The sequence below is a fragment of the Coturnix japonica genome, chromosome 2 (assembly GCF_054131305.1).
Source record: "Coturnix japonica strain WE chromosome 2, WE-NBRP24, whole genome shotgun sequence".
NCBI lineage: Eukaryota > Metazoa > Chordata > Aves > Galliformes > Phasianidae > Coturnix > Coturnix japonica.
In genome coordinates this window covers 61,695,673-61,716,103 of record NC_140664.1, presented here as the reverse complement: position 1 = coordinate 61,716,103, position 20,431 = coordinate 61,695,673, and the positions used below count along the sequence as shown (strand labels likewise).

Genomic DNA, 20,431 nt, shown 5'->3' with positions numbered 1-20,431 from the left:
AGCGTGCCCTCAGTTAAGATGGCGGCCCCCTGCGAGCGGAACAGCGCCGTGACTCGGCAGCCGTGGTGAGGGCTGAGGGCGGCGGGGACTCAGATGGCGCCGGCGAGGGGGGATTCTGGCTGCCGACAGGTCGGAAGAGGGATAGATCTTCTCGGTCCTGCAGTTTGTGGGGAGCTGCGGCGCCAGCCCGGGCTGTGAAATGGCGGGTTGTGGCCTGGCCGAGGGGCCTCTGCCTGGAGTCCCCCGGGCCAGGCTGTGCCTCCTCCCGTAGGGCCCTCAGGTTCCTCCTGCTGGTCTCCAGGTGTGCCGGGACGTGCTGGCATTGGGGGATTGCGGGCCTTAAATGCTGTTGGTATCTTCTGCAGTCAGTATCACTCTGAAATCTTATCATAGAGAACCAGGTGTACAGCTCTCTCATCTATCCAGCTCACTTTTCTTATGACATACCGAACAGTTTCTTCCTTCCCGCACCTGCTACCTTACACCATTAATTGCTGCATTTTGTTCTCCCTTCTCTGCTCTTTGTGTAGGGGCTATTTGTGAAACTCACTTTGGAGCTAATAAGCTGTCACTTAATAGAGATGGTTTAAGGAAATATAACATCTGGTAGCAAGTGCTGTCTTGCTGAATATCTTGAAAAATAATCTCTCAAGCCTGAGGTACTGTTGTAAAGTTGTATTTACTTGGATGTTTTCACCACTTTTTGATTGGACATTGGGAGGGATAAGCTGATTAAGCAGTCAGCTCACATTAGTGAACTTTGTGTATAAGAAGAACTGCAGTTCTTGGACCAGTTGTTTAACTGCTTTAATGCTTTCCAAAAGACTCTGTGTAATGGACTGGAAATTCTGGAAGATTTGCTTAAGATAAAAATTGGATATGATGAACCCAGAAGCGTGATTTCACCACACTTCCTTGTATCCACCATTTTGTGGGTTGTAAGAATTTGCTCCAGTTAACTGTGAATGGCCTCTTAAGGTCTTATCAGTTCCTAAGATGAAGTAATCACATTATTTATTCATCTCTTTACATCAGAACTTGCTAACTAATTATTAAAAAAAAAAAAAAAAGTAATATTTTTATTCAGGATTTACAAGCATTAAGCATCTGGCAGAGTTAGGAAACTGAAGATCAAAGGTGCAACTCATCATCAGTTATCAAGATCAGAATATTGCAGGCAATTAGATATGCATATAATTTAATGCACTGCTTAGAAGCTGCATGGGACTATTTGTTGGCTGCTATCAAAATTTTATAGCTCTGGATAAGTGTTTCTGTCTGCTGTTCAAGTTACTAGCAACATATAGAAATGCTAATTTGGTGCACTTCTGTTTGTTGCTGACATAAGAAGCAAAGAAGGGAAGAAATTAGTCTTAAGTTGTCCTTGTAAATCACACAAGGTGCTTTACTGGTAATAATTTCTGTCTCCTTTGACAGATGAGCTCCAGTGAGGAATAGCATCCAGTTTTCACATGGAGATGAATGTACAGGTTGAATAATCATCCCCTGATACGGCTTCTCTTCAGAACTCATGTTTTTTACTTTTATTTCTAATCTGACACTTAGCTGGGAGACTTCTGAGAGTTTCTCAGTATTTGCTTTAGGCCATAAACAAAAGTTAAGTGTCATCACTGCTGCTATGTCCTGGGTACAAGTTGTAGCTAGTCGATCCAATGAGGACATATTTGATGAAGATGCAGATGAGATGTATCCAGTACAGAAAGAATGGAATAACACCATGAAAAAAAGATTGAAGGTATTTCTCTAAGCATGATTTTTATAGTCTTTTAAAATATTTTAGGTTTACCAGTAACATATCTTGCTAAAAATATGGCTGATTTAAATGAGAAAACTAAGAATGGCTGTATGAAAGTTATTGTGGCTTGGTTTCTTCTGAGTGTTAAAAAAAATTCAGGAGGAAGTTACTATCTTCAGTAGCCTGTCAGGACAAAGTAATGTTTTACCAAAAAAGATGTTGACTCCCTCTACACAACTATGTGCATTTCTGAATGGCAGTGCTAAATTCTCATGTAACCTACTTGCTTCATACTTGTAGGTTAATTGATGCTAACAAAGAATAGAGGATATTTGTTGGTGTTTTTTTGTTGGGTTTGTTTGTTTGTTTTTTAATATTTGGTGTGAACTACTTCAGGTCTGAGTAGTTTTTTGGCTTATTTATTATCTTAGTGAAAAATACATTTTATGAAAGCAGAGAACAAAACAAATACATAAACTTGGGTTTCTCTGACAGATGTTTTCATTCAAACTGAGCCCACTAGGGCTTATCTTGTGGGTGAAGAACATAAATGTATGGTAATGTGATTAGAGGAGAAAGAAATAAATTTCAGTTCTCCAAGGAAACTTTGTTAAGGGAGTTGGTCAGCACAAAAGTAAAAGTGCTTTCCTGTAGACAAGTCTTTATTTTCTGACTTAGCTGGAGGTTTGTTTAGAAATGAACTGCATGTTAACAGATCAGCAGCATTAACAGTAAATTATAATGCACTGTAAAAAATGTGTTTTGCTTTAGCAGTGGTGTAGTTGAGTGCAGTGTTCAAATTAAAAAAAAAAAAAAAAAAGCTGTGATTTAAGAGACTAAGTGCTTAAGGTTTTTTATTGTTGTAGAAGTGTTTGTAGGTCCAATTCTGCAGGCTGTGAAAAGTGTGTTTTACCACTTCTGTTATAGGAGGGCTATAGAGATGGTGTTGAGGCTGGGAAAGAGCTTGCAATTCAGGAAGGCTTCAATCAAGGTTATAGACAAGGTGCTGAGCTGATGGTTACGTGTGGTCAATTCAAAGGGACCCTGAAGTAAGTTACAAACCTCTTAAGAGTCTGTCCACGTGAAAGGTATGTGTGGAAGATGCACGTGCATATGTGGTTGTGCTTGGGTTTTTGTTGTTGTTCATTTTTTAATTTTAAAAGTGCTTTATAAGTCTATCCAAAGCAAGCAGTATGAGAAGTCTTAGCTCAGGTTTTGAATACAGGGAATACAAGTGCAGGAAGGCTTATACTCCCAATGAGCAATGCAGGCAGGTAATAACAGATAAGGAGAAGGTTGAGGTTCTTCCTTGCCTCAGTCTTTACTGTCAGCTGCTCTTCATACATCCATTGAGTGGATGGATTGGATGGTGGGGACTGGAGGAACAGTCTCCCTCACACTGTTAGTGAACATCAAGTTTGCATCCACTTGAGGAACTTGAACATCCAGATGTGCATGGGTCCCATTGAGATGCATCCCAGAGATCTGAGTGAATAGGCTGATGTAGTTGCCAAGCCACTCTCAGTGATATTTGAAAAGTCATGTCAGTCAGGTGAAGTCCCTGGTGACTGGAATAAAGGCAACGTCATGCCTGTTGTTTAGGAAGGGTAGAAATGACCCAGGGAACTACTGGCTTGTCAGTCCTAGACAGTCTTGAGCAGCGAGTCCAGGTGAACATCATAAGGTTCAATAGAGCCAAGTCTTGCACCTGGGTCATTACAACTTCCACTATCAATACTGCTGGGGGATGAAAGGTTGGTGGGGGGGAGTAGTGGTGGATGTCAAGCTGTACGTGAGCCAGCAGTGTGTCCTTGCAGCCCAGAAAGGCAACTGTATCACCAACAGATTGCGGGAGTTGGTCCTGCCCTTCTACTGTGGTGAGACCTTACCTGAAGTACTGTGTCCAGATGTGGAGCCTTGAGTAAATGAGAGACACAAACCTGTTGGAACACATCCAGAGGAGGGATACAAAACTGATCAAGGGATGAAATGCCTCTCGATGGAAGACAGGCTGAAATAGTTTGGATGGTTGGAGAAGGCTCCAGAGAAACTTTATAGCAGCCTTTCAGTATCTGAAGGGGGGCTATAAGAAAGAACAAACTCTTTAGCAGGGTCTGTTGTGATAGGACAAGGGGAAATGGTTTTGAACTAAAAGGGAGGATATTTAGACTGGATACAAGAAAAAAGGTTTTTAGAATATGTGTTGAAACAGGTTGCTCAGAGATGTGGATGACCTGTCCTTGAAAACATAAAAGGTCAGGCTGGATGAGGCTCTGAGCCACTTGATCATCAAGCAGGGGGTGCTTAAATGACTTCTAAAGCTCTTTTCCAAATCAAGTGATTCTATGAATTACATATATGAGCGTAGAGTGTTCTTAAAAATGCTCTTTCAGTTGTATTTTAAGAACTAAGTCTACATCTAAGAACATAATGCTCATAGGATCATTAAGGTTGAAAAATATCTCTAGGATCATCGAGTCCAGCCATTCACCTACTGCAGCATTGCCCTTTAAGCCAGGTACCGCATCTATACATTTCATAAACCTCTCTAGGGACAGTGGTACCTCCACCTCCCTGGGCAGCTGATACCAGTGCTTGTCCACTGTTTAAGAAATGAAATATTCCCAACCTGAATTTCCCCTTGCACAATGCAAGTTCATTCCCTCTTGTCCTATCACAGGGAGAAAAGGCCAACTGCTGACTTGGCAAAAACCTCCTTTCAAGTAGCTGTCAAGAGCAATCAGCTTTCCTCTGAGTCACCTCTTCTCCAGACTAGACAATCCCAGTTCCTTCAGCTGCTTTTCATAAGGCTCATGCTCCAGACTCTTCACCAGCTTCATTGCCAGTCTCTGAACATGCTCCAGGGCCTCAGTGTCTTCCTTGTAGTGAGGAGCCCAAAACTAAGCACAGTATTTGAGGTACAGCCTCACCAGAGCTATTTCTGATACAGGCCAGGATGCTGTTGGACTTCTTGGCTGCCTTGCCACATCACCCATGTTCAGCTGAGCATCAAACAACAACCCCAGATCCTTTTCCTGTGCTCAGCCTTCCAGCCACTCTGCTCCAAGCCTGTAACACTGCATGGGGTTTTGTGACCAAAGTGTATGATCTGGCACTTGGTCTTACCATTGGCCTCAGCCCATTGATTCAACCTGTCCAGATCCTTCTGTAGTACCTTCCTACCCTCAGGCAGATGAATGCTTCCCCTTGAGGAAATTCATTTCATCTACGCAGTTTTCCCAGGAAATGGAAATAAATGGAAATAGGATGTTCATAACTTTTCGTATAGCGCAGATTTCTTGTCACATTGGTCTATCCTTTCAACAGCTATAAGTTTGTGTGACATGTATTGACTTTATTTTCTTTTTCACTTTTCAGTGCCCTCTTATCCTGGTGTCATCTTAATGGACATGATTCTGCTTTAAAAGAGATAAATAACCTTCTAGAGGTCATTGGAAAGCATGAAGAAGACCTACTTAAGCGTCTGAATTCTATTCACCTACAGCCAAATGTTGGAGACATTTTAGATTCTGTTGAGGACATGGACCTTAGTCATATTGCTTCAGCTGGGCCAGAGTGCAGTAAAGCTAATGCTGAAAAATATGAACATGTTGGCAGCTCTGGTGAAAACTGTTACAGAAATAATGGTGAGGATGGTTCCTTGTGGTCTGACTGCAACAGGGAGAAAGTCCTTGCAGATTCTGAGAAGTCAACTCTTGCTTGGGTTAAAAAGCAAACTGTTTGGCTGGTAGAACAACTGGGCTTATCACTGGACGTACTCCATCACATCCAGCAACTGGAACATTAGTTCGTCCGTCTCATGCTATTTCAAGTTAGCTCAGCTGGATTGGATTCTCACTTTTTGGGTCCAGGCTGATGAAACACTTCACTGTAGGGAAGTCTGATCTGATACTTCCCAGCAGAGGTTGTTAAGTCTGACCTTGCTTTGTTTCCCAGCCAGATAAACCCTGGTTTCAATTGGAAGCGTATCTTCTACAGAAAAGGGAGATGATGTTTAACACTCTGCAATGATTCGCTATCATGTCTCTCTATGTCAGAATCTGTCCTTTCACCTCATTTTATCTGTTGGTATCTTTTTGGAAATAGAGCAGGTCCCTCAAGCAACATTTTCTACTGTACAAAACAAACAAACAAACCAACACAGATAACACTCCATTGCTGTGGACAAAGCTAGTCTTACAAAGTGGTCTGCTGTTGATTACATGCTAACCATACAAAACAGAACAGGCTCTACTGATTTTCAGAGTGCCAGAAGTTTCCCTAGTTCATCCTTTGTCAGATTGCTTCTCTTACCTTGTATAATCACTGTGTAGTGCACATTCACAGTTATTGTTTCTTTCCCCCTCTTCATACAATTCTATGTATTTCACTTTTGCTGGAAGCACACCACTATGCCAAACAAATGCCAAACTTGCATTGCTGTGCTGTTCTTACAGAAAACTGTCTACTCTTACCCACATCACACATTTCTAGTTTAATTAGTGCCTTTATGTTATTTTTGTACTTATTTGTTAGATTCTTAATCTTGAACACTCTTGTTTATAGTGTATTTCTCAAACTCTAGAAGGAAGCCAGGTTTATTCACTGTCTCTTGAAAACATGGATAGTCAAACACGTGTCAAACAACTTCATATTTCTGTTCCAACATCCTGTATTTGATTCATTTTCCTTTGTTGTAAGCAACTATATCTGCTGCCTCCTATTCTTTAAACCAGTTTTGGATCACCCAAGAAAGGTAGAAGTAGAAAAGAAGAAATCCTTTACCCTTTTCTGAGGATCAGGGCTCACCAAGCATCCCAAATAGTGATGTCCAGGTAGCGATGCTTCCCTTTGGGCTGCAAGTTAGGTAGGGGTGGATCCAGGGATTGACCTCTTCCAGTCAACCAGGCAAATTGCTTCTACCTGCGCTATACCCCTTCACCATGACTTAATGGTTCCCATACACATGCCTAAACTGTAGGTGCAAATTCCTCTGGTTAGATATTCAAAAAGAAAAGATTTCCTATCTCTGTTTTATAGTAATTAATCACTAAGTCAAGAGTTCTTGTACTTTATTTCACTTTTACAATTCTTCCATGTCTCACACAAAGTAAGTCTAGACAGAGAGAAGTCAGTTGTTCAAACCTTAACTAGAACTAAACAGAAAAACGCCACAGAGTATTTTTATACTTCAAAGCCAAAACCAAGAAGCAAGAATTAAAAACTGATTCTCTGGAAAAAATAATGTAAATTTTAAAATAAAAACTATTATCCTGCCATGGAGTTGTTATACATTAAGTTTGGTTGCTATTCTTTACCACTTTCTACATTAGAGGAAAAAAAAAATTGAACTGTGTAATTAAGAATCTCATACTGAACTTGTGACTGAAATAGTGGAATTGAATAAGGCTATTTGCACGTATTATATATGTCAGAATTGTTCAATCAGCTTTTTCTCAGTTTATTTAACATAACACTGACATTGGTACTTTTTATTTTCTGTTTATAGTGCATGTGTTATGTTATAACCTGCATCACATAAATCAAACTTATTTTTTTCCTATCCTTAGTAGAATACAATGAAACAAAAACAGTGGTTACCAGAAAGAAAGTGTAAGTTGAAGAGTTATTTTGATGTAAACAGGAAACTCCATTCAGAAATTAAGTAAATAGCGAGCTTACCAAGTTCTCTCCAACTACTACTGCAAAAGCAAGCTATGCTTGGGAACATATTCCTTTCTTGCTCAATTATTAAACAATAGATTACATGATGTGTTTCACTTATCTTTCATTACAGCTTCTGTACTAGCAGTGGAATTCATTTCTTCCACTCTGGACAAGGTTTCTGTGTTGACGATAGCGTTACTTTTTTCCATCTCATCACCTAAAGTTTCCAGCTTGGCTGTGGAGAGTCTTCGTTCTGGGCAGTCTGGAACACTTTCCTTATTTGTCTTAAGCAGGTCTTGTTGTCCATCTGCAGAAAGACTTTCTTCAAGTCTATTAGAATCAATAATTTGCTCACATGGCAGTTCAGATTTTTGTTTTGTGTCTACTTCTGTGCCTTGTGTTCCACTATCAGCTTCCAATTTGGTAGCCTTCCTGTAGATAGCTCTCATGACAACTGGAACTGACATGCAGCTAAAGGAGGAAATGAAACATTAATCACTACTACAGACTTAACCCATTCTTCAAATTAGTACTTCTTTTATAAACTATGGCTGACACCTGAACTTTATGCTTTGTGAAAGAATCTAGGCTGCACTGATCTTGCTGTTATTTAATGTTAACTAGTTGTGTGCTAATCTATGCAAAATGAATTAATGCTCTTAATTCTTTGTGTTGCATACATTCATACACCACATCAGCTGGCCTTTCTTGGAATTTTAGCTACAGGAAACAAGCTAGAGAGAGACAGTGTTGTAGACTTATCTTTTGAAAGAAGCACTGTTTGATATTAGGTAGATGTGGGAAAAGTCTTTTCCATGCTATTCTGTCCATTAGATTATGCACAAAGTTTTTACAAGGAAGAAACACTTTTCATCATTATTTATTTTTTTAATATTTGTGCAAGAAATACTCAAAAAAAAAACCCCAAAAACAAAAAAAACCCTAAAGTAACTCAATTCTCACTCTTAAAACTCATTCTCAATAGAGAATTTTTCTCAATAGAGAATTTGTCATCTCAATAGAGAATTTTTCTGATCAGCTGAATCTATGATATTGTTAATGTGCCTGATATTTACATGGACTTGGTTATACATCCATAAAACGGACATATAATAGTCACTCTAACTATATTCACTCTAACTATTGAGAAATAAAACTACTTACCGCTTCACAGATCTTGATATAAAACCATCACTAGAATTTAGAGTAGGATCTTGAGTATGTAAATGAAGGTTACACTGGACTTCTCTGGAGGTTACAACATCAATAGTCACTAAGCAGGAACAGAATATAAGTATTTCAAACTAACTTTTTTTTCTTTTTTCTTTTTTTTTTTTTTTTTAACTAAAAATGATCTTATTCTGATTTGGATACATCAAGAGAGTTAATACTGAAACCAGAGGGTAGGGGGTTTGCAGCAATGCTCTTGCTTGAGACTTGTTTTTTCCTAATATAGCACTAATAAATCAGTAACAAATGTTAAAACTTATTTATTAACTGCAGGTCAAGACAGAATAAGGACTTGAACGCTTGAATTTACTTTCTGTTTTATCCTGAATGCTGAACACTTAATACAACTACAAACAAATGCTACTTTGTATTTTGCAATGAGATGCGCACCATCAAGGGCAGCCCACAGAATTTGTAAGTGAGAAACACAGTGCAGGAGTTTTGCTCCTTGTCAGCCAAGTAAAAAGGATAATACAAATTATTCCACACATACCACAAGCTAAATTTTCACTCATAGGATGAATAAAGAAGACAGAAAAGCTGGTGTTCTTGTGTGGTATCACTTCAAAGTAAAGCAGTTCTGAATCATCTAAAAATAGAATTCCTAATTAGTGGTATTTCCTCATTAAGCATGGACTCCTGGCAGAATTACATGTCAGAATTTTACAAATACTGGTGCAATAGAATTGAATTACTCATTACATTAGCAACTTACTTTATTTTTCTAGGTGATTTAAAAAAAAAAAAAGTATATTTATTTATTTTTAATATCCAGAGTACATTACTAGAATTAAGGAATTTCAATCATTTAAAATCCTCTGCAAGTAATGACAGCTTTGGCAAGGGAGTAGAAAATCTGTTGACAACCAGTTGAGAAGCTAGTTTCTTTTATATTCTGTCATTACTTCTAACCACACAACTTACCTTCATTTATATACTTGTCAGAAACACAGCTGCTAATAAGACTGTTATATGCCATCTGATGTCGAAGAATCTCTATTACAGCAGGCACACACTTTGGATGGGTAAATGGGATTTTACTCACCAAGGCTCCTGCTAAATTTGATTTTTCGGAGCCCTTGTTTATGAAATAACAGTGCTTTGGGCAATCTGGAAGAGACTGAACAACAAATATGGGTGACATTTGAAACACTGAAAATAAGAAAACAAAGAAATTAAGGCCCAACATTGTCAAGCAATTGTATGATCTGACAGCAAAGGTACTTTTGGAAGGTACACTTCTAGCAAGTTTATCATGCATCTCTACATTTCAATAGAAGTATAATTTATAGATGTAAGCTAAATGAGATCCTTTTGCAAGAGCGTATTAGAGTAATACATCCAAAAGCTACAAGTCAACTACTCAGGAGTTCAAGTCCAATTCTTCTTAGCAGCCCTATTGACTACAGAAATGTTTAACAACCAAAATCTTTAGTCCCAGGAGCAAAGCAGTGCTGGCAGTGTTTTAGAAAATTAGAAGTGGAATATTACATTGCCTTCTTCAGGATACCAACTGGGGAGCTGTCACTTTAAGCACAGGGCTGGTCTGTTAATTAGCAAGGTCTATATTAAGAAGAGCTGGATAAGAAAATAGATGAGCTTTTCTGTGTATGTGTGGAATAGAAGGATTTCCATTACTTTTTTTTGTTGTTGTTGTTCAGGGTTAGAACTCTATTTCTAGAAATGGATTACTAAATCCATTTAAAGTCCTTAAACTCAGAAGTGAAACAATCATCAAGTATCAGTATTTTAGAGAACTGCTGAATAGTTAGAACCTTTCATGTATCCCTAATGGAAACATCTTATGGATGAGAACTTCACTACTTTATTTTAATGTGGTGTAAGTTCACTACTACTGTCTTCTGTAGCACTGCCCCAAAGTCCAAGAACATAGGCAGTGAGCTTGGTGATGCTGATAATAGAAGGGAAAGAAGTATTCTCTTGGTGCCAGGAGTTGCAAAAAATAGTGTTTCTGAACAAGGAGATCTTTGAAGCTTGTCATGTTGTTACCAGCTACATAGATTTTGAGACAAAGCATCTTAGTCACCATTTTCTATTCTAGAACAGCCTAAATGAAATATTTTTCTAATAAGATAGTTCTTGAAAAGGAAGCCATCTGCAGTTAAATGGCCATGGCTCTAAATAGTAACTGACATCAACAGCTGTAATGCTTTACACTTTTCTTCCTGCCAGTCCTTTTAAAAGGGATCAATATGTTCAGCGTTATTCAATCAAGAAGCCTGTTTTTCTTAGAGTTTTTGCTGCATATTTATCACTACTAAGTACTAATCTTAGACACTCTCCTCACACCAAACAGTAAGTTTCCTTCTTTTTAAAGCATTAATTATAAAGTTTTAAACAATATTTAAAAGAGTAAATATTAGGATTGCACAAAGACTAATGTATGACTTCAACAGGCATGAATACAGTGTCTCATTAACACATATGAGAAGTCTGCTTATTTCAAAGAACCTGTTATTTTTTTTAAGTAATTTGAACTATTTCCTAAAGAGTATTTTAATACTATTTAAATTCTGGGAAGTCTGTGTTGTTTGCTAGTGGAGAAATATATTTCAGTATATTCACTGCACAAGGGCAAAGTCTGTCAAACACGCAGTATACTCACCACAAAGAAACAGGATTTGTGTGTAGACAAATCTTCACTACATTTTTCTTTAAGGGTAGACTGAATAATCAGCTTATACAAAGGAGCTAGTTTCAAGGCAGTAATCTGAATTCCTGAAACCAAATGATATTTTTAATTATCTTTTAGATTACATTGCACGTGAAAGCTAGCTTTTACAAACTAAAGAAAATGCAAAGACATAAAAAACATTAGCCTTCCTTCTTTTCCTCTTTTGCTGACGATAATCAACAGCTTCAAGAGCAACTTTGTCTTGGCTTCTAAGAATTGGTGTACAGGTTGATAGTACAGATTTTCTACCCCAAAATTCATTTTTAACTGCATTACCACCTGGAAATAAAAAGCAAATAAGCAATGAATGGTCACAAATTACTTAGTCTGAAAAACAATCGTAACATGCCTGTGAGCATCTGTATCTCTTCAAGGTTGGATAAGGACAGAGGAATAGGCTGATGAAACTTCAACAAAAAATAAGCTGACAAATCCACACTGAGTTCATTAGTCAGTGGCAAAAAAGTAGGGTTGCTGGAGAAAAGAGAAAAAAAAAAAATCTTGCATATAAAACAAAGACTTTTAGGGCAAAGCCATAATCATGTATCTAGAGGTTTACTATGACCTGTACTTTTCTTGTTCAAGAAAAGTTTTGCATTCTAAGTGCAACCCCTGTGTATTAAAACAAGTTTAATGTGAACACAGGCAGAAAGGAAAAGTGAGCTGTGAGGGAAACTGAGAAACAGGGCACAAGAAGATATGCTCTCAATCAGTCTGTAGTGACTTATTTTGGAGACCGACTTCAGATTTTTTCCTCCTGGCTCATACTGAAGTAACAAGGGATATGGTGTCGGTGTCTACAGCGGGATGACAAATGTACAGTTTAATACACCTTAATGCATGCTTCATTTATTCTAGAACTGTATTGCTTGTTGAATTGTAGGATGCTAAGTAATATCCCAGTGGCTTCTTCTGGCTTCAAATCTATACCTATGGCTATAAATCTAAACCCATAGTTCTGTGCAGCTGACAGTTAAATAGCAATATAATAATTTCAAAGTTCATTTGGGAAAACAGTAAATACCACGGGTTATGCAAGTTATAGCTTATAGGGGATAAGGACAACAGCACAGAGCTTTCCCAGCAAGCTGTGTATCCATTCTATTAACAGAGCCTAAATGCAAGTTATGCTGGGGTCCATGCCAGTGATTTATAAATCCATTGTCATATTCGGAAGCACTCAGAACCTCACCCATCTTCTTCAGCTTGAGAGTCTACAAGCAGCGGAGAAAGAGGAAGTTTGTGGAGCATATCTGTGCCTTCAACAGTCACAACTGCTTTTGTTCCACAAACCAGAGAACCTGGGGGAGAAAGGAAAATGTTATTTTCCCCATTTCAGCATAGATTAATCCTGTGCATACAAAACACTTGTTGGTAAGGAACCATGAGATTCAACTGACAGGAGCTGGGCAGAAGGGAGACATGCAGTCTGTGCACACTGAATGGCCAAAGCTGCCCATTGGTGGTTTCAGCAGTAGCTGGGCTATGCCATGGAACAGATCAGCCCACCATGAGTTGTTGTTTCATGCTGGCTTGGTAGTTGTTCTGTTTGATACCACTCTCGCTTCAATTTGCGTCAATAGGCAAGAAATGGGAAAGCAGTTTGCTGATGAACATTGCAACTGTGCCAAGCAGCATCACATAAATCTTTCTGTTTCACCTAACAGGAAACGACAGCAAAACAGACAACATCCTAGGTTCTCCACTAGGAAACTTTCAACATAGAGTGGGGACATAGTAACATTTCTGACTTATTTTTGAGTTTCATTAATGACGTTTATTTAATGAATGTTGTCTCATTATATAACTATCTCTGTTTTTCTAGCTTTACCAGGATTGAGCTCCGCTTCCAGAATTTGATATGGAGAAATGTAAAATTCAATGTTCATGGGAGTTCCTGAGAAATTGAAAACAACCAAAAAGCCCATCAGTATACATATCAGTAGAGGAAATTCGTTATCTTGACACAGAGGAAAAAAAGAAAAGGACAGGATGGGCAGAAAGGATACCATGTAAGAGGGTATCTCTAATTACAGCATATGTTCGTACCACAGCATTTCCTTAGTGTTTAACAGCTAAGCCCCTAGTACGCAAAGTCATCAGGCATCTTTCAAAAGATTTATCTTGCATAATAACCTTTGTTGTGCCTTAAAAGGCATTAGCTGAAATTCTAGCTTTTAGCAACTAGTCTGAAATAGAAGAATTCATAATACTTGCATAAGGAAACCTCACATCCATCAAGCTGTGCGACAGCATAATGTTTAGCACTTACTAGAAGTACGTTTATGAACTGTAACATGCTTACAACTGAAGCCCACTACTGTTGGCATAGATGAGGCATAAAAATGTCCTGTATTTGCCTTTTATGCAGCATCAGTATTATCTGGGCTGCTGTCATTGCCATCTCACAGTTATTCCCAAAATGTGGCTTCCCGCATAACCCAAAAGTTTTGCTGGCTTTGCTTTTAGGCAGCTGCAAAGTCAGTGCTACAGTAGCTGATAAGCCACCTGGCCTCCTTGTGTATATGTCTCCACGGTATCAGAGAATACAGATCCAGTAAGCCCATAAAGCACATGCACTTAAAACAGAGATCTTTTTAATTGAAAAGATAAATTAATTTAAAAAAATAATAATTAAAAAATAAAAAAAAATTAAAAAAACCCAAGAACAGTGCAGTGGGTTTTTTCATTACAGTATTTCTGAATAGTGAAGGAAATACTAATAACAATCACCTCCAGTTCTTGGCACCAGGTGTCCTACTTTTCCATGAAGTACTTCAGTAACTCTGTTTACATCCTGTGTTCTAGTTCAAAACATCTTGATTAGTGTTTCCTAAGTTGCAGTGCTGGTGAGGTTAATGTAAAGGACAATTTGCACCCTTAATCAAACAGAGACACTGCTTTCTCGGAAGCTGATCATGTTTTCATCTGTTACATCAGCTTCCAAAATGCAGTCATTCCACTCATGCATTACTTAGGCTTACAGCTTTAACCCTGTACCTCAGCTTTTTCAGGTTGAGATTTGTTATGTTGTTTATCAGAATTGAAGGGGACAAAAAATACAGGCATGACTGGTTGAGCAAAGTGTGGCAAAATAACCTGGATCAACTGAATCAAATAAAGCCAATCTCAAAACTCAGATATGGTTGTGCAGCTGAATGCATGTGAACATACAATTATATAGGTGCGCATTAAAGCTCTACAGTTCATTAACTGATTTCATAAAACGGGCAAATATTCTATTTAACTGAAGTAATATTTACTGAGAAGTTAACAAGTATGTAGCATCAAGAAGGAAAGCATTGCCCTCAACTCTGCTTTTCTGATAGGAATGAAAAAATCACTGTTGGGTTACCAGCAGGTCTAGGGACATCTGTTCACATCCGTCTGTAAGCCAGCTCCTCAACAGGAGAAATGAGAAAAGGAAGGATGGAGGGAAAGATTTCCACATCCTGTCTATATTATCAATTGCCTTGTTTTTTAGTGAAACACATGGGCGGAGGTAGAAGTAAAGGGAAAGGAAGGAAAGAGTAGTCTTCAAGTTACCTGTGTAGAAGAGACATTGAATGAAGATCTTTTTCAAGGGACTGCAATGCAAGGTAACCCTTAGCTTTCATTTCGCTGGGGAAGACAGAAGATGCATTACTGTTCTTGTAAGTACACCAAAGCTAGACCATGGATTTAGATTCTTTCAAGTAAAAATTGTTTGCAACCTGTTTCCTGGAATTTGATACAGATTTGACAGGTCTTCTAGAATCTTTCCAAATGCGTCATAATTCTTCATCCTAAGAATAAAGAACAGTTACTACCATACCACTTAATGAGATGGATAGCAAGTTTTTTATATATCTAACTTAAGGCATCATTTGAAACAATGATATAGGCTCCCTTCTTAACAGATGTGGCACATAACAGTACTGCTTTTGGGTTTTCTTAGAAGATAGCAGGAAATGTAAATCCTTGGCCCTGTTGCAAAAAGCAATGTAATTATAGCTAACACTATTTAAATATGCATTACTGAAAGCAATAAATGTGCATGATGCACAAATCTGACAGCTCAAGATATAGTTCATCAGCTGCAAGCACTCTCCCTGATGTTCCAATAAAGCTAGTCATCTAGTAACACTTCCCTAACACCATGCACTTATGTAACGTTCTTCTCATCAAAAGATCAAGGATTGTATTAACACTGCACTTCACAGCACACTGCTAAACTCTCCTGTGCTGCAGTCACACTGATGGCTATGATCAAGGCTTACCTCTGCTCTCTGCGAGTAGGTAGGGCTGCAGTGCATGACCATAGACAGACCAAGTCAAACCTGCTGGACTTTCACACTGGGACAAATCCTTTCCAGAAACGGAAGCAAGTAGCTCTACTTCATTTATGACTTTCCAACTGGACTGTTTAGGAAGTGGGGGAAAGGGAAGCAGGCATGCAGGCACGCACAGTGCCAGCCTGTGCCTTAGGACCAACTGAAATATCACTTCTACAGCACCTAGTGTAATATTTGAAGTACATGTCATACCCTCACGAAAAAAAAAATGCTGCCAAATAGTCACTGTTTGCATTGTGAGTATTATCTACCATTGCTCAGAGCAGAACTGCTGGCAGCTAATGCCTCTGGGAGTAAAAACCTACAAAAAAAATGCAAGTTAAAGCTCCAAGACAGCTGTTTACACCCATAAGAAAAACAAAAGTAACTTCATTTATGAGGAAAGAGGATTAGAAAAAAAAAAAGATGATGCATCACAGGCCCACATAAAAGAGAGATGGAATATGCAATCAGTTATTATTCTTTCCAAATGTTCTGCCAAGATATTTAAAGAGTAATGCAGTTTCTTAAATATGGTCATTATTAGTAAGTATGGAATCTTGATAAGATTGTCTGGAAACTTCTGATTGAACGTGCAAGGTGCAGGCCTGATTTGGAAGAGAGACATAGAGCCAATGTATCATTGTACAATGTTGCCCTCTACCTCCCACAGAAGCAGATGCAATTTAGCTGTTTTCAGTAAAATGGTTTGAGGGGGGGGGAAAAAAGAAAAAAAAAAAAAAAAAAAAAGTTTGGAGCATCTTTTTAAAGTTCTATTTTATCTTCAAAGTTATAAATTGGAATCTGGAAATAACAGCATCAATACTATCAACAAAGCACTGAAACCAGCTTCCCGCTTAAAATCCCATTAAAGGTGTCACTCTGTTGTTTTCTGAACTCCTATTATTGTTTCCAGATACTTGCATTGTTTTATTATAGAAACATTTGTGTTATTAAACTAAAACCATCCTAGCCTTGACTTCTCCATAGCATTCAAGCAAATAAGACTCAGGAATTCCTTTCCATTCAACAAGAGACTCTACACGTAGTTCTTTACCTGAGGTGCTGCACCAAGTCATCACAAGTCTGGAACACGAGAGAACAGTTTCATGTTTCTTAACATCATTCATGAAACATCTTTGACAAGCACACTGATAACGATAAGATTGTTCCTTATTACTTTTAAATTATAAAGTATTAAAAATATTAACTCAACATCATGATAATAAAACAATATAAATACAATAACTTATAGAAGAGGATATAATTAGCTGAAATAACTTGTTCATATATTAGTTTCAGAAAAAAGAAGGGGGAAAAAAAAAAAAAAAAGCATCTTTGCCAGTTTTTTCCTTTCATAGGCAGTTACTGTGCTAAAATTTCCCTATGGCTATGCATTTCCCTAGTAATATTGTACAGCATCAAATGATTCTTATCAGTTAATATTCATGCCATTACATTAATTTGGAGTTATTTTAGTCCCTTCTTTTCCAGGAATTTCAAGTTATTCTATCTAACTTGCACAGGGCTATTGAACATAGTTTATGCTTCCACCCACAGACAATCTGCACCAGCCAGTTGTTTTAACTTTGATCCAAATGCTCACTTGTAACACCAAACAACTGCAGAAGATGTTATGTGCACTGCAGAATGGTATTTTGCCTTTATTAGCAGGAATGCATATTCTTAAAAAAAGGAAGAAGGAAAAACAATCTCTGGTAACAGCTTGAAGACATTCAAAGACATCAGCACTGGAAACATACTGCACTATGTCTTTGTAGGAGACTGTTTTATAACCCTATATTTATGCAGGGTACTAGAAGCTTCTTGGAAACTGGGTATGTCAGCCAAGTTTCACCTTAATATTTAGTGCTACAGTAATTAACATCTGTGCTGAGTTGTAAGTTTAGGTGAGAGATTCAGATGCCTAATGGGGCATCTGGTGTCACACAAAGGCTGCCAAGCATGACAAAACCAAAAGGAAGTTGAAGACTTTCTGACATGGTAGCTGGAAGCCAGGTGGGAGACTACAGGGAGGTGACAGCCAGAAAATTAACTTTACCACAGGAGCCTCTCCAAGGTGAGCGAGCTTTGCATCCATCACCCTTCCATCCTTCTCCAGCTGCACTTCTATATAAAACATGTTCGAGGTTATGTAGCAGGAAGTCCCACTGGGGCTAACATGAGAGTTAAGCCTAAGGAGAGAGGGGGGGAAGAAGAATTGTGTATCTGAATGTCACTTGAAGAAAGGAAATGAGTGTAGTTTACTTGGTCGTGGGAAGAGACAACAAGGATGCTTTAAAAATAACTTCTTCTTGGCTCAGCTTCTAAAAACTATCCAACCAGGCAATATAACCTTCCTCTGTTCTTTACATTGTCATGTCAGTTTGCTGGAAACCATTTACCTCAGTTTGCAGCTTTGGGACCTGGATATGAATGCCCTCTCTTCACTCAACCTCCTCCTCAACAGACTAATTGAAAGTGGCAGTTAAATCCACTCAAAGTGATGCATCCCAGAAAAACACCATGCTAAAAATGTAGCTGATAAGCCATCCAGATGGTATTGCTCACTGGACATGGGGCCATGCTTGCTCATTTGCCTTTATTAAAGAACAAACTTACCCTTTTTGTTTGGATAAAGATTCCAATCTGTTCATCGCAGAAAACAAAGATTTATCTGCAATAAGGGAAACGTTATTTAATTAAGTTGAAATGATTGAAAAGGAGAAACATTATTATCCTGCTCTAAAAGGGGTGATTTAGCTAATAAAAAAAAGATCTCTTGCATGGCTTCTTGTTAATAATGACAGCTACAATTAACAAGTGTTTTGCCAAGTAGAGCTTCTTCTTACACTTCAAGAGTAGCTGTAGCCTGAAAGCTTAACCCAAAGATGAGTTACAAGTATTGCAACACATTCACCTCTGTGTTTGTACGTTTGGCTCCATTGTGCAGAACATCACCAGCAGAGAGAATCATAGAATTGTCTGAACTGGGAAAAAAATGTTAAAAATATAGGTAACAAGCAGTTTGTTACCATTTAGTGTTCTCTGCAGCTTCTCCATGCATGAGAGCAATGGATCATCTGGAGCATCACTGACAGGAGATCGACGTGGCTTATCCTAGCAAATTTGTGAAAAGAGAGAAAGACCCCTTAAATTAACAGCCACAGAGGAACATCACTGCCTACAAGTTTCAGAACTCTGATGCATGGTCCAACAAAACAGTACTTAACTTCTTTCTATCAACCGCAGAGATAAGCTATGATTGTAGCTCTCTGTAAAGGGGCAGTCCTGAGTGGATTTGTGGAGACTATTGTGCAGCAATTACATATTGGAGGTCTCTGGTGCAGAAAACCACTTTCCTTTTGCTTTTAGGCTGAGTAAAGGCTGTATCTCCTACCACAAGCTGTTTTCACCACACTACTAGCAATCAACCAAGAAAATGTATAGGTTTATGTTTCAGAAGGAATGAGTGAACGTGAAAGACTAGTAGGCACTATGGGTTTACTTGATTAGAGCCAGGGTATAAGATCTAGCCGAAGATAGTTTACTTCAGTGGCAAGTAAACTCCATATTCTTCTCTGAATACTCCTTCATACTTCAGGTAACAAAGAGCAGTCAATACTGAAACGCTTTCAACACTGTCAAAGTCAGGACATCATTTTCAGAGGAACACTTAAGCATTAATAAAGCATTTTAAGAATTAAAAAAGGAGCACGAAAGCAAGTTTTTATATTAAGCTCATAGCACTTGCAGTAAGCTACCTTTAATATAGATGATTCTATATATAATTATCCACTGGAAAGGCAAAAAGCACATACTGATTTCAAGTATATTACAGCAGAAAGAATTCCAAATAGCAACTTAAGCACATCAGGATGGTTTCTTAAAAACAGTATTTTCTCCCAGTTCTGTAAGTCAAAAGTTGTCTTCACACACTACAAACACCCTACTGATAATGAGTGGAAATTCATTATCAAAGAATCAGACTATTAGTACTAATACCAGAAGAGTTAAAATAATGCAAGAAACAACTAATAGAGTACTAAAATGAGTGCTTTTTAGTCACTGTTAAGTCAGAAACCAGGCTTTAATAGGCACAGAACATCTTTGATGCTGTTGTTGTTTTTCTAAGACAAGCAATTATTCAGTTGGGTCTTGGCAGCTTTAATACAAGATATCCTTCTCTCACATAATCTGATATTCTTACCATGCAGAAATGGACAAGTTTCAGAGTTTCACTCCATGGTCTTTGTTGATATTTTAGATACAACTGTTCCATTAAAGGATTTGTAGAGATAACTGTTGCAGCACCTAAAAAACACATCAGAATGATCTAAATATAATGCTATGTATTTACATAGGCAACTAGAAAAGCTCTGCAGCTTGTCCCACACTGCACTGTACTGGTTAGTACCAGAAGCACAGAAAGATGCTTCTCTAACAGAGAGAACACAGATACTACATAGAACCATCCTCTCCAAAGCAGGCCAGGATGGAGACTGCTACACCTAGCACACATAGCAAGCAGAGGCAGTAAGTGGGGCCTGATACTCTCTTTCTCCTATCAGAAGAGGTGAAATCCTAATCCACTGAAAAGAATGCAACCTCATTCAGCTAGAGGAAGGAACAACAAACCCCAAAAAGCTCTTGTAAATGCCCTTACCAAGGGAACATTCCCACTTACCCATGCCTTTAGACCTGCAAAAGGGGAGCAATATCTGCTGCCCAACCTGCTCCTCCATCTCAACCCACACCACAGGAAACCAA

General features: G+C 38.3%; 2 protein-coding genes across 9 annotated transcripts in view; one reads left to right on the top strand and one right to left on the bottom strand.

Annotated features, from left to right (window-relative positions):
- The window catches only part of YAE1 (YAE1 maturation factor of ABCE1), a 31,293-nt gene that overhangs the window by 1,022 nt on the left and 9,840 nt on the right, over window positions 1–20,431 (top strand). For 2 of the 8 annotated variants that reach the window (XM_032442547.2, XM_085537637.1), the window contains exons 1-3: window positions 12–129; window positions 1,438–1,756; window positions 2,684–2,805. In XM_032442547.2, the coding sequence (XP_032298438.2) occupies window positions 1,532–1,756; window positions 2,684–2,805 (347 nt within the window). In that variant the 5' untranslated portion in view covers window positions 12–129; window positions 1,438–1,531. Of the gene's footprint in view, window positions 1–11; window positions 365–1,437; window positions 1,757–2,683; window positions 2,806–5,134; window positions 7,036–20,431 lie in introns of those variants that run through there. The other 6 variants (XM_015854989.3, XM_015854988.3, XM_015854990.3 and 3 more) reach the window with 6 other exon arrangements.
- On the bottom strand, window positions 6,812–20,406 carry LOC107309830 (mediator of RNA polymerase II transcription subunit 1-like). The gene is made up of 17 exons (XM_015854924.3): window positions 20,349–20,406; window positions 19,872–19,975; window positions 18,697–18,781; window positions 18,284–18,338; window positions 17,724–17,856; window positions 16,719–16,747; window positions 15,062–15,133; window positions 14,895–14,969; window positions 14,082–14,152; window positions 13,180–13,245; window positions 12,541–12,649; window positions 11,698–11,822; window positions 11,280–11,392; window positions 9,578–9,773; window positions 9,147–9,242; window positions 8,588–8,696; window positions 6,812–7,894 (listed from the first exon to the last, which is right to left on the bottom strand). The coding sequence occupies exons 1-17, from the start codon at window positions 20,404–20,406 to the stop codon at window positions 7,534–7,536; spliced, it is 1,857 nt and encodes a 618-aa protein (XP_015710410.2). The 3' UTR covers window positions 6,812–7,533.

Excerpts from the sequence above, each read along its gene's own strand:
- LOC107309830 (XM_015854924.3), bottom strand. The coding sequence starts at position 20,406 with ATGGAGGAGCAGGTTGGGCAGCAGATATTGCTCCCCTTTTGCAGGTCT. Across the intron at positions 13,246-14,081 it reads CCTGGTGCCAAGAACTGGAG|GAACTCCCATGAACATTGAA; the intron begins GTGATTGTTATT and ends TCAATTTCTCAG. Across the intron at positions 9,243-9,577 it reads TGACAAGTATATAAATGAAG|ATGATTCAGAACTGCTTTAC; the intron begins GTAAGTTGTGTG and ends TTCTATTTTTAG.